At 39.7% G+C, this 14,470-nt stretch overlaps 1 protein-coding gene across 10 annotated transcripts in view; it reads right to left on the bottom strand.

Annotated features, from left to right (window-relative positions):
* Nucleotides 1–14,470, bottom strand: part of OSBPL1A (oxysterol binding protein like 1A) — a 76,554-nt gene that overhangs the window by 25,638 nt on the left and 36,446 nt on the right. For all 10 annotated transcript variants that reach the window (XM_080364324.1, XM_080364329.1, XM_080364330.1 and 7 more), the window contains one exon: nt 3,690–3,852. In XM_080364324.1, the coding sequence (XP_080220450.1) occupies nt 3,690–3,852 (163 nt within the window). The remainder of the gene's footprint in view (nt 1–3,689; nt 3,853–14,470) is intronic.

The raw sequence follows: 14,470 nt of genomic DNA, 5'->3' as shown, positions 1-14,470 counted from the left end.
AGATCACATCTACGTAAAACCATAAATACTTCTCTCGGCACACACAAAAGCTGTGTTTGCAGAAAACGTGCACCGCTCAGGTAAAACCTGTTAAGGAGAAAAATCAGGATAATTCTAAGCATTTCCTAAATTGTTTGTGCAACTTGTATGTAATCAGGGAATCCTATCTGCAAAGCAAAACCTAAGTACCTTCACCCTTTAATTCTTGACCTGCTTAGCCACTTCTTGGCATTGTGGATGGAGTCTAGATTTGTAGCCCATTTTCATATGCTTCCTGAGGTCTGCATACTTAATCAAAGCTAATAACTTCTCCAGCTCTCCAGGAGACGCCATTGGTCTTAATAAATTTTGCTACTTATTTAGTGCTTCTTCCCCTCCCCAGCACTGCTCCCCCTGCTTTAAACACAGAAGAGTTTGACACATGTTAAGCATTCAATCCTGAAACCGAGAGCTCCAGTACACTCTGTGCTATTGAGTTTAATTACACATTTCCACCACTCCCACATGATGAAAGCATCAGTGCACCGGGAAGCACTGTTAACTGACCCACTGCCATCCGAGTTCAGATTAATAACACCCTTAACTCTGCTCTTCTTAACACTGGATATCATGCTTTGGCAGCACAAAGTGAACTCCCATTTCCTGTAGTTTCTTCCTTTCATGTTAAATGTCCACTATTCTCCCATGACAGGGATTTAGGACTTATCAAAACAGTAAGAATGCATACATAACAGCATATCACTTAAAGGTGAGACTTCAGCAAATAAACTACTACTTCAGTAAGCAATTTTACCACATTACAAGCACTTTTCTTACCCCAATTTTGGAAAAGAGGATATTTCTGTAATAGTGCCCACAATTTCTACAACCAGAACTACAAAGAGACTGACCAGTGACCAATTTAGCCTGTGCCAACAACAGCAGGTAGCAGGGCTCAGCTGGAGTAGATCTGCAAGCCGAACAGATGGTGCCGAGGACTTGACACTTGAACTAGATACATTACTGGCAGTGTTCTCCTTCAGATCAGCTCTACTCCTACTATGGACGAAGCGTCCAATAGCAACCAGACTCTTTCTTCTGATTCAGCTTCATTCAGGAGTCTGGTTCATGCAATCAGATTGCTCTACAATGTGAATCAGAACATGGTAAGTGGGGACAAGCAGCTGCTGCTGTGAACATATCCTTTCTAATACACCTCTTATTCTAAAATCAGAGTCTTGCATTGCTCTGAACTGTCACAGCTAGCAAAACTTTTGTTGGGAGTAAACAACCAGAAGTGTCTAACACGCAGACAACATTCTTCTAAAAACCGAACCAAAATGCAGCACTAGATTCTCTCAACCTGCCAAGTGGAAGCCAAAGATTCTTCAGCTCAAAGTGCAAGCCTAGTTATGCATTACTCTCACATCTAATCTCACTCCTACGGTGGACATTTAAAAATTCAAATAACTGTAACTAGAAAAAGACGGTATCCTAACAGAAAAACTGCTCTCAAAATAGTGGTGTTTTTCCACTGACAGGCATTATAACTTGCGACACCACCCTGTCAAAAATACATCAGTGTTTGCTCAATCTCCTATACAGCCTAGTAAGATAACTCATGAATATGTCTACTTATCAAAAAATCAAGTAATTTAACTGACTAAAATATTATGAGATTGTAAATCAGGTTTAGCAAAAGCTTTGACAAAGTCCTAGTAGTTTTGATTTCTGGAGGTATAAATTTTTAGCTTCTGACAACTGGGCCTAGTCACTACTCTGTGTTACAAAAATATTTATCATATCTCCTGTCTCATTAGCCCAAGAAAGATGACCCACATTCCCAGACTCTGAGCCAGTGTCATATATCCCTGACTCCTCCACTCTCACTGTATTCTTGTCATACAGAGACAGGGAGCCTTCTATACTTGAGACTCCACAGACATTGCAGAAACAGGAGTGTTAGAAAGTGATTACCAGGATGTCAGTGAATAGCAAACCCCTCCCTGCCCACCCTCCCACCCCCACCCCCAAAAAAAAACAATACACCAAAACCTAAAAAAACCCCAAACTACTTCCTTTTGTACTTACGGTGAAAGTCATAACATGCATCACATTTCCCCTTCTCTAGCCCCCAAAAACCCAGAGTGCCCTTCCCCAAACACATGCCTTCAGAGACAGAGAGGACCCTAACCAATGCAAAGAAAAGACTGTGAACAAAGAGAAGAGAATCTAACACAAGTCTGATGAACTTGACAGACAGTCAAGTCCTGAGTCTGTCCTGGAAAATCATTTAAATTGCAATCAAGATGAATTATGTCAAGTGACTTCTCTCAAAGGAGAGAGAATTAACATATATGTTACATATATAAACACATGCACAGATACATATGCTCGACAAGTTTCACAGTTATACAAATCCACTCAATGTGATTTGTTTGCAGCTTCAAGTAACAAAAATACCAGCTCTCCCAAGTATACATAAGGCTTTGGACACATTCATTCAAGATTCAGAGACCAAGCCAGTTGTGAGATGTACAGACTAACAGCTCTTTAAAGCTGAGTATTCTCTCATATACACAAAGCAAGCCTGGCTGGAGAGACAACATTCCAACAGCACCAGATAAACAACTACTGTCTGTCTGTGGCCTTTCAGGAGAATTGTTTTTTTGGTTCTGGTTGAAGAACCTGCTTCTAGTGTTTCTCAATCTCTTATCCTCCTTGAAAGCTTGCTAAATTTGTTACTGTGCCAACCAGCAAAGTCTGCTGTCAACGTGCTGTGTTGCTGTGCTAGTGCTACACTTGAGCAGAGACTCCACTTTGCCTGTTTTCATCCCCTGCTCAAATTGTGCACTGCAGGACACCTATCAAGGAGTCTGGGAACACTGCTCATCTGTCAGAAGCAACAGACAGTTCAGCCTGCAGAGAAAGTCACTCCACACTTGCTCATGAAGTATGCCATCACAAGCAAATTTTCTGCTACAGTTAGGCTATGTTCACCTTCAAGCTTCACCAGATCCTTCATAGTTGTAGACAACTGTTTGCTGAGGGATCACCCAGTTAGAGCTGTTACTGAGCTCTGCTATGTACAGCCTCTCTATACAAATGCATATTGTAATCACTTTATACAGTTCAGAGTTTTAAAAAAAACAACCCCCCACAAACCACTATTTGCATGTTCTGCACATGAAAATAGGAAAGAAAGTAAACTGAAGAGCAGGCAGGGAAGGAAAAGGTATTTTGGAAATGCACACAGCATTTTGATTCATCCTTTTCTTCCACTTGTGACACTTAAGGTATACAAAACTGAAACAGAACAAACCTTTATTATCCCTCAAAACTAGGGATTTTTATGAACTGACCTTAATAAAAAAAAAAATGTACCACAACATTAAGAAAGCAAGTCAGAAGGCTACCAGATATAGTTAGGTCTCCTAAAATAGGAGCCTTAAGTCTTGCTATTTAAAAAAGGATGTAACAACCCAAGCAATCAGACCTTTCATGAGTGCCCTTTAACTTTGTCATGCTAAAGTAAAACAACACAATTCTACAGCTGAACTGGGGCAAATTGAGAGGCCTGTTCATGAAGCATTCTCCTAAAATTAGTTTCACATTAGAAAGGCAGAGATTTCACTTGAAGTGAGACTGTGCCCACCCCCTCATCCCTCAACACATTCACCACATGCACATTCTCAACATCATTAACTTACCTGAAACAGCATCATAGAACTGCTCTTCACTGATGATGCTGAGAGGCGGGGATCCCTTAACCAGCGACTGCTCTAGTTCATGGTGCTCAGTAGCGAGCGTCTCTAATGCTTCTGACAAGATCTTGTTTTTCTCCTGCTCATGCTCCAGTTTCAAATTCCTCACCTATAAGTAGATACATGTATGAATAAAATCTCACCTCTCCAAGGAATGTGTAGCTGGAAGCTATTCAGAAAATAGACTCAAATAAATAACTGGCAAACAGCTGGAACTGAAACCACATAGATGAATGAGAATATTACAGCATTTTTGTGATGACAATAGGGTTGTTACTTGGCATTTTCAGTGGCTGAGAAATCTGACAAAGATCTGACAGGATAAATCACAATTCCATAAGTGAACTCAAGACAGGTAACTATACCTTAAAACTGAGGGGAAATACAACTCTACTTAAATGACCTTAACTATGGAGTTGGTGATCGGTTTCTATATGCACCAAGCTCTTTGTATTAGTCTGCTCTAATTTGGGCCAAGTAGCATCATCTAAATTGAATTACGGAGTGAATGCCAGCTAGAAATAACTGCAACTGAACTATGAGGTGAAAACATTTAGCCCTGGAGATTATAGGAGGTTTAAAAAAATAGATTCCTCTACTGACTTAATGTCAACATAAACAGCCCTCCCTTCCCACTCCCAAAACAGTTCATAGAGGAGCCAGAAGCTCAGTCACCAGATGGTGGAGGTTTTTTTTAAGCCCACACATGCAAACAGCTCCAGAGAAAATTATAATATCCACGTCTTGAGTCCAGGACTAGTAACGGGAGAGCACCATGTCCTTCCTATTTCCTCCTTTTTTTTTCTTCTGGTGCTTTCCCACCTCCTGTTTCTGCTGGGGAGGGAAGAACGCTGCAGCATGTGGGCTCAAGAAGGGCCTCTTCTCCCAGCCCAGCAAGTCTTCAGTATGCTACTTCTCCTTCAGTCCCCCAACCACTGACTTTTCCTTTCTCTTCCTCTCTCCCTTCTATTCCCTTTCTAAAAACATCCCCAACCCCTGCCTTTTCCTCTAGTTTACTCTCAAAGGTCAGTTTACAAAGCTAATTCCCCCTCCACTAAGAACATGCAAGGACATGACAATTAATCTCTTGGAACAGTTACAGGGACAACTTACTTTCCTAAGCAACTTATACATATACCAACATTACCTTTTGGAATCTAATTTTAGAACTGTTTGGGTGTCCTATCTGATCACACTTTACATTAAAGCTTTACTGTGGAGGCTTCAGCCCCCTCAGTTGTAGCAACCACTCAAATAATGGATTCAGAGCTGGGTACAAATGAAGGGGTACAAATTTAGAGGCTAGAAAGGAGATCTTAAAGCAGATCTGCCACTTTAGAGAAGAGTTTCTATGCTGGCAGTAACATTTTATGAAAAACAATTTATGGAAGAAATTTTCACCCCCTTAATTGTGCCAAAAACTAAATCAGCTGGTTTGGCTGCCAGGCTGTAAGTGTAAAGGGGCAATCCAATTAAATTATAATTAAAAGAGTATAAAATTGGGTTGCTAATTGAAAGCAATAAAACCAGTAAGTCACTTACTGTCTAATAGTTTTACCCTAAAGAAAATGAAGAAAATCTGGACTAGTTACTGTCACTTACATTTAAAGTTCACTCTGACAGTACCAAGGAAGCCAATTACTGCAATGTTCCATACAAATCAGACATGCCACTGCAAAAGATCTGTTATTACGCAGTTTCTGCAGGAGTTACATTTTGCAGGCTATCAAACAGTTAACTGCCCGTTGCAAGACACAGCACCAGTATTTCACTCTTCCAAGAGAGGGAGGGTGGAGGACTGAAAATAAAATGGTACTTTTCATTCTTATTAAACAGCAAAGTGAAACCAGTTATTAAATTGGTATTTGCAATTTTTTTTGCAGTATTGAATTAGATGTCTTTATATTCTTTATGTTTTGTTTTGCTAATTGATTTGAGTGATTTAAATCTTTACTTAAAACTTAAGTTTCAATGTTATTTAACAGGAAATTGAAGGAAAAAAATCAAAATTTATTTAAAGAAAACCATACTAAGCTTTTTTTGGCATTGCCTAAAAGCACAGTGCTGTGACTAAAAAAAAAAAGCAACAGCAGCTATAGGCTTGAGATACACCCTCCCCACAAAGTCTTTTACTGACTTTAAGGTTCCTCTGCACTATCATAATATAAAGCTAGTCAGAATTGCAGAAGGTGTACTGGAAACAAAATCCCTTTTGGAAAGTAAATAGCAAGTTTTACAGTAAGGTTTACTTCTGTGTCTTTCCCGATTTCCTAGCTGCCAATCACTAGTATAGCAATTAAACATTACTAGTATGCAAGGAAAAACAAAACAAAACAAACCACCACCAAAATAACAAAAACAAACTGATTTAAAACAATCTTCACCTCCAGTCCCCAAGTACTGAATTAAGTCCAATATTAAGCTTCTGCCAACAGTAGTGAGCTTGTCAGATGGACACGCATCCAGAGTCAAGAGGTGGTTCTAGCAGTCTCTACAGCCAAGTATTCAGTGAAGGGTGAGAGTTTACACCAGCAGCTCTTTTCAGGTAGCGGTCTGGAAATACTGTAACTACCCTGTGTCCTTGAGTGCCAGAACAGTTCTATAGTGTCAATGTGAGAACTAAGAAACCAAGCCAGTTCTATTTCTGTTATTTGACTGATTTCACCTGCAGAAAAGCAATGCCTGCAGAGATAGAGCTAGTACAACCCCTTCAGGCACTCTACTTAAAAACACAGGTATCACTGGAGAAATAGCCTTATTTGAAATAAGCATACTATTTGTTTTTATTTTTTAAACAAAATAGCTTTAAGCAATACTACCATTTTGTCACCTTGTCTTTTATTATTGACAAGAAATCATCTGAAAACTCCTTGCAGTAATTTGGCTGTAAAGGCAGGGTTGGTTCTGTTTGCTTGTTTTTGTTTTCCAGAACCACGTACTCCATTCTTCCAAGCTTCACAAGAAATATATGGGCAGATTCACACTATTTCCAAAGCATAAATTTACTGAACAATATAACTGACCAACTGAGTGATAGGTTTTCAGAAAACGTAGGCAGACTGCTGTTAAGTATAATTCTGCCATACCCTATTTTTCATTCACAAGATTTGGCCAATGATAAAGGTCTGAGGTTAATTATTCCATCCTCCTAACTAGTCCACCACCATTTTTTGAGATAGGACTTCAACTAAATCCATTTTCCTAAAACTTTTTCTTCCCCATCCTCTTTCTTCAGTGTCACAATGCAAAAACTGCAAGACTACAGAAGAAACATCTAGACTAGTTTTAGAAATGCTTATTAATACAAATTTTTAGGATATATGTATAAAGCAAGAAAGAGCATTAAATGACAAAGAAAACAACCACCTTCAGAAGCATACACATTTCAGCCTATTAAACCGGACACAGATAGACCAATATTTTTCAGTGGAATATCATCTGATTTTGTGAAGTTGCATTAGCTGAGTACCACACTATTTTACACAGTGACACAAATATATACATAGATAGACATATGGTAGTAAAATATCACACCAAAATGATGCAGGTATCGTCAGCTCTGGAAATCCAGTCTGAGCATACCCAGGAAAATATCACAAGTCATTTTATTGACACCCTGCATAAAACACAGCTTGTGATAGAGCTGCAGCTTCTGTACCTCTAGTAGTGGTGCCTGAGCTGAGAAAGAGACAGATGGCAATTCACATTGTACTGGATTCAGCTCCTCACCCACCAGCCATGGCACAGCTGTCACCTTTTTGACCCCTGCTGCTGGTCCCTGCAATTCCAGTTCTAAGCTCTCCACAGAGCTTCACAGGGACAGCAGCACAGAGCAGTGAGTCCAGCCTGAGGCCAGCTAAGCTCCCAATGTTCAGCTGGTCAGGCTCCCTACATTACCCTTGTCAGAAGATATTCTTCACAAGAGCAATTACAGCTATCAATAAAGTTGGGCTTGTGCTTGCACTGTTAAACAATGACAGTTCAGATCAGTCTTGCTCTCATCTCTAAAAAGAAAATACTCTTATAGTGAAACTTCAGATTCATAAATGCTGATGTAAACTCCGTAGGCTTTGTCTCACAGAAGTAAACAATCACTCAATCATTAACCTTACAGCTATAACCTAGTCCACTGACACAGAACCACCAAGACTTCAGTATCTAGGTCAGTGCAACAATTTATTAAAAAAATTCCGCCAGCTTAAGCAGTTTAATATCCAAGTTCTGGTAACTGGTTTTATGTCTGGTTTAACCAAATGGGGATCTGCTTCCAACAGCTTCCAATAAATATTTGAGTCCTTAAGGCTGTAAGCACTCAATTGTGAGTTTAAATAGCGGAGTTATTTTAGCAGTCATACCTCTTATTTTTTAAAAGGAAAGCAACAGGCTATTTGCAGACACTCTTACTGTCTTTCCTGGCTATTAGAAGTCCTGCTAAGCCCAAGACTATGGTTTAAAAGTTAACTCCTTCACTGTGTATTCCTAGCAGAAAGTTCACATGCCTATTCCAAAATACCAAGAAGCTTATCTGTGTGTAACAAACACCAGTCCCATTCATTTCTGTACCCTCAGTTTCCAAGAAGTAGGTGGAAGACTAGTAACATGCACCAAACCACTTTTTTTTTTTTCCCTTTATTTTTTGAAGCCTGAAGTCTTGAACTACATTGATGCAGCCTGTATCTAAGGCCTCTCTCTGTCCATCCTGAAGACATGTCAGCACAATACACAAAACACTTCCTTTGTTTAGTGCTGGATGCTTTTAATTTAAATTAAGGCCCAACAACAGTGGCACTTTTGTGGGGTAGGAAAGGGTCACACCACTATACGCCCAGCAAATAAATTATCTCAGCAACATGCTATTGGAGCTGCAAATAAATCTTAAAACCAACGGAAAGCAAGAAAGGCACAGAACAAATACAGACACCTCAACAATATGTACAGCTACCTACCTTTAGTATTAAAATAGTAAATTAAAAGACAGCATACCTTAGCTCTACATTCTCCTAGACTGAGAGAAAAGAGACTTCGTAACACTGTGACTTAGCTGAATTTTACTTTCAAAAGCACTCAACTTCAGTGCTAGGAATAAGAGCACTCAAAACATGCAGACTTTCGGGCTGTGTAGGAAGGAAGGACCACCTCTTTCACACAGCGTCCACCAGGGGATCTGAAGCCTGACTGCCAGAGCCTCAGAGCGCTGTGTACCAGTGATGCTGTGCAGTGAGCTGAGCCCAGGGCAGCAGCCTATGACATGGCCTCACCAGCGGCTCCGACTATTCAGAAGCAGGGTTTTGGTTTTCAAAATGAATGGCTTTGTTCAACTGCTACAGGAACACCATCTTACCAAAAAACATCACCGCTTACAGGATGTTTGCCATGAAGCATAGACCCAAGACAAGTTTTTCAGCAGGAAGCTAAAGACTAGTCCAATACCTGGCTGGAAATTAGAAAAACACTGCTACAATAGAACTGATGGTTTTTTGTGGACATCTCCTGACGTTAAGAAACATAATCCTCCTTTCTGTAATGAAGTAAATAGCAGTTAAGCCTGCCATTTGCTTCCCACTACATCTATTTATATGAAACTGTTAGCTTCCTGGGTCAGCAACTCCAACAGGACATACTGTCCTGAAAGACAGGACCTACAAAGCTCTGCACTGCAACACATTACACTATGGAAAACTACTCACAGGAAGCACTAAGAATCCAAAGCGAGGATTCTTTCTCTTCTTCTGTGATCTTCACAGCAAATGAAAACCGCTACCGAAAACATGAGGCTAACAGTGCAAATCACAACATCAATGCAGTTTGATATGTATACTGTTTGTCTATTCTAACAGAGAAGCTCACATAGTTGCAATTTTGCTGATAGCACAATGCATCCCCTATTGCTAGCGTCTCCATGCATAAGCCAATTCTTTGTGGTGACCAGTTTAAACCAGTGCTGAGTAAATCTTATTATTTTACATGTAACGTAGAACGAGAACTACACAGTTTGGAGAAGAGTCAAGTGTTCCTCCATGTCCTGAACAAAAACTGCCTTTTCATTTCATCATGGAAGAAATGTAAAGAGTATTAATATCTTCCCTGAGGCATATCTGTTTAGAAATAAAACAGTTCTATATATTTGGTTAGCTAACTTTGAAGTATGCTACTGCAGCACTAGCTCTACAGGACACGCTTCTATGAAAGACTGCTTTTAGATCTTTCCGCTACCCAGAGTAGGACTAAGTTGTTGATTAAGCTGCCACAGAAGTCAGAACTGAAAACAGTTGCTTTCACATGGAGTTCTTAGTTTTAACTACATTTGTTCTTCAATAGAGGAAGTTTTCCAGGAGGAAAAAAAAAAAAAAAGCTTGATTTTTACCTCTACTCATGGGACTCAACTCCCAGTAAGCATGCATTAGTATACGTATTATCCCGCTGTTCTTCTAACCTCAGCTCCCCCCCTCCCCCCCCTCAAAGGAAAAACCCACATGGACAGTTTTAGTTTCAGTACGTTTCTTTGCTAGCACACTTCAGGTATTTGAAGTACTAGAAAATGGAACAAGTGCATTATGACTACTCGTAGGACACATCAAACTGCAAGTGTGACAGCTCACATTAAAGCAAAAACAAAGTGTTCCCAAACAGATGCAATCCCCTTTCATGATCACTACATTCCTAAAGCCCTAATACATGTAAATATTTCATGCAAAACTTTTGGAGTTCTTATCTGTTTACACACAGGCGTTTCCACAGAGTCCCCCTGCTGACTTGCCACTCCACATCACCCACAAGGGACTTGTGACAAATATCTTCTATCTTAACATACCTTAAGGCCTTGTATTGTAACTCATTTGCTGGAGTAAACCAGCTCTTGTAAACTTCATCATAGCCTTGGCTCACCCCAGCGTACAGAGCACTAATCCAAAAAAAAAGTCATGCTTTACTTCAGCCATTGCTTCATGCTTAGGTTGCCTGTCTCTCTCTGAGCTATAAGCTTACCATTTACCCTGCTTGAGAGATCTATCAGATCTCTAGTTAAAAATAGAGTACATAGCACTTGCCAGTGGCTTGAACTACTGCTAGTGCAACTACTGAAATGCAAAACAAGATGTGACTAGTTAATCAAGGAGGTAAACTGAGCTCACTGATGATGGGTGAAGGGTTACTTACTGTATCACAAGATAGCATCAGTCTTCATCTCAGAAGTCTGGCCAGCTGACTCTACAGCTGCAGCATCAGAGTACCACATCTTACTGAGATAATCAAATTCAAAAGAGGAAAAAAACCTCAGAAGGCTAACATTTTGCTTTCTTTCAGACTCATATGCAGGAAATATCACCAATAGAGTTCCTTTTTGTACAAATAGTGAAAGACTTCCATACATAGAAGCATACCAATACACATCAATTTGAAGTCATGGTAATCTATTCACTTGTATCCCAACTCAAAGCCTATAGAGGAAACCAAAGACTTTTAAAATCAAGTCATAAGACTTCCTCAATCACTCCCCAGATGAACACAAGTATTCATTGTTAGTCAACTACAAACATTCACCTCAAAAAGTTCAAGAGGAGGAGTCTGCTTCTTCTGAGCACAGTGTTATAATATTTCCCTATACTTGAGTCACTAAAATAATAAAATTCTGCTAATGAAGGAAAGGACCAGATATCATAAAACTCAGAGAACACAGAACCACTGCTAGAAGCAAGAACCAAGCTATCATCCACAAAGAAGAAACTCAGACTTCAGCAGGATCACGACAACAAGGCAGCAAGAGAACTGTTACTCAGCAGAAGAGCTGGAGATGCTGAAAGCAGTCAGCACCCTTCTTCCAAATACAAGTGTGCGATAAAAATTCAGAGTTCAAGACTGCCTGGATTAACAGTTTCTGAATTACCCATATGCCAAGGACAAACACTGTTTGCCTCCCACCTTCCCCTCCTAAGGCACTGACACTTCCTCCCCAACATGGAGCTCGCTGCCTTCCTTCCCCTCTCCTGTTTCCACATTTGGTTATGTCAAAGTCTGTTTATTCAAAGGCCAATAAAGCACCACGGTTTTAACCAGCAGAGAATGTTGCAGTTCTGAGCCAAGAAGCCATCCAGGAGTGCAAGAACAAACTGCTAAGGCTTCTGATTGCAGATTAGAAAGACAGTTTTGGCTTAAAAGCTTTGATTTAAGGCTTTTCTGTCCGAGAAACTGCTTTCTTTAAAGTCATCCTGCACTAGTCAAGACTTAACAGAGCTTTTTCTGTTTCTAAAGTGAGACTTCATGGCAATTCCAAGTCTTCCTCTCAAAAATGGGCACTTTTTTGTGCTTTTTTTTTTTTCCATTTTACTGAGGTGACTTAACTGTAAACTGATAAATATCATGAAGCCTACTTCAGTTTGAGAGCTGCAGAAGTTGCCAGTTTCCAGAGTGCACTCTGTCCCTACTTGTGTTTGAGTACTATAATAATAATTAGGCAAATTTCAGGAGTTCAAACAAAAAGCTGCCTGATTTCGTTGTTTCCTGTTAAGTATTGTTTCTGTGGTGAGTAAAGCTGAAATTAAATATGGCTGCTATTCATATTTGCCAATAGTTTACTCCAAAACAAGCTGGGGCTGAATGACATCAGCAGTGATGTACATGTTTGGGAACCTTGTTTCAAGTTGCAGAACTACAAGATTACCAGAAAAAAACGTACCCCGAAGATATTTTGCTGGCCTAGCAAGATTAAGCATCTATTTCCTCAGAGGCATATGCTACAAGTAACCTTACCCAAACTATGGGTCTCATTCAAGCAGAGGTATTATACCGATGCCAACAGGACTACAACAGTACATTGCCGCATGTTTTCAGGTCTGACAGACCTGAAAACATGCCAAAAAAAAAAGTCTGAGAGACTCTGGACATCTTTGAAGTTTGGTAGTCTCACACAGAGGCCAGACTTTAAGATGTAAAGGTTCTCAAGAACACACAGGAAACATTTCCTTTTGATTCTTAAGGACCGTTTTGAAAATACATCTTAAGGCAGTTTTGATCTAGCTACTTCCCTTGAGTACTTTTCAGTATACACCACTGGTTCCTTTGATCAACCCCTTTGTATTCCCCTCCCCCATACTTCTTCCCAGTCGGACCACAGCAAATGCAGGTATTAATGTTTTCTCTTTTGAAGCAATTGTCATGTTTTTGCTATGTTTTTGTTGGCTCTTAGTGGCCTACTAGTGCTGCTACACAACTGGACACACTGTTGACTCAGAGTGAAACCAGCTTCCCATTAAAAAATTAACACATCTGAAGCTGGTTGCCTGTTCTACAAGCTCTGCATTTCAAATCTTGTTAATTATTTATGAAGAATAACTGTCAATTTTTTAACAAAACAAACACAGATGCTGTACAGTTCTTCATTTATAGAAAACTCAGATGTCTTATTTTTAAGTTTTTATTTTGAATGCTAACCAAACTAGTTAAAAATGAGGAAAGCTGAACTCCTACATAGGCCAGAAATCAACAGTGAGTTTCACATCACATTGCTGGGAGTTCTGATCTCCAAACGCAATCTACCTCAGAAGGCATTCTCATTTGTTAGAGCTCAGAACAAGTTCTTAACTCTCCAATATTAAAGAATCAGACTTCAAAGACCGGCACAAATACAGAAATCCCACTTCTACTTCATATTTTAGAAGGACTTGCAGCATTAAGAAGTTTGTCTCTCCTCAGGGAAGATCTTCCTCTGCGCTGCTGTTTTGACCTTACCCCTAGAGCAGGCAGCAGCCAGCAGACGTCAGCAGGGCCCTGGGTGGCCTGATAATACATTTCCTGCAATTAGAGTATGTCATAGGGAAGTTTGTCCTCCAGTTAGGGCAGACAGATAACTCTGCTTTGGGATACGGAAATGCAAACTGAAAGTTCACAACCTTAGAGCAAATTAGCAAAAAGACATTAGCATAGTGAGAATGAAATCTGAAATACTGCCTCCCAGTTCTTATTTTTGTTAGAAATAATTACCAGAATCTAAAAGCACTACAATTGTCCCCAAATATGATACCTACTACTATATTACAAGGAGACACTACAGAGTACCACCATTGCCGTGCAGAATGGCTAGATAAAGCAAATATTCTCCCAGAATGGAACAGATCTTCTCTCCTTATGAATGATCTCAAATACTTTTGCCTTTATCTGGTGGGGTTTTTTGTTGCTGGGGTTTATACAAGAAGAAGTAACTAAAGATGAATTGAGTAGATAAAACAAACCTGCTTCTCCCTGAGATACAGATTTAACACTGCAGCAAAGCTGTATACTAATAATAAATAATCTATTATTATTCCCTGATATGCAATCCAGTAGCATCTACAGCTCAGAGGAAGAAGTGGCCCCAGCTTAAACTTTAGTAAGCTCTTTATGAACTTCTCTGATAAAATCCACTAGCTGCTAGAATAAACTAGAAGGTAGATTTGATGAAAGTCTAAGTCCAAAGAATTGAAAGAGTTCTTTCCACCCCAAGCTGAAGCAGGATCTGACAGCCTAGAGTGACATGTTGCTTTGTAGATAAGATATCTTGTGTGGGAGCAAAGACAGTACCAAAAAACCACTGGAACAATAGAAAATCCAAGTTGCATACATAGCACAGAATACTTCCACAATTAATAGTCTTGGTGGCATTTCCAGAAAGGTATAAACTACTGATATATATGGATTACCATATTACCTAGAGGACTAATACCATTATCTTGAAAAATTGAGATTATTCCCTACTA

This window comes from Nesoenas mayeri, assembly GCF_963082525.1.
Source record: "Nesoenas mayeri genome assembly, chromosome: 2".
Classification (NCBI taxonomy): Eukaryota; Metazoa; Chordata; class Aves; order Columbiformes; family Columbidae; genus Nesoenas; species Nesoenas mayeri.
Note: the sequence above shows the minus strand (reverse complement) of the source record. Positions and strands in the feature narration are given on the sequence as shown.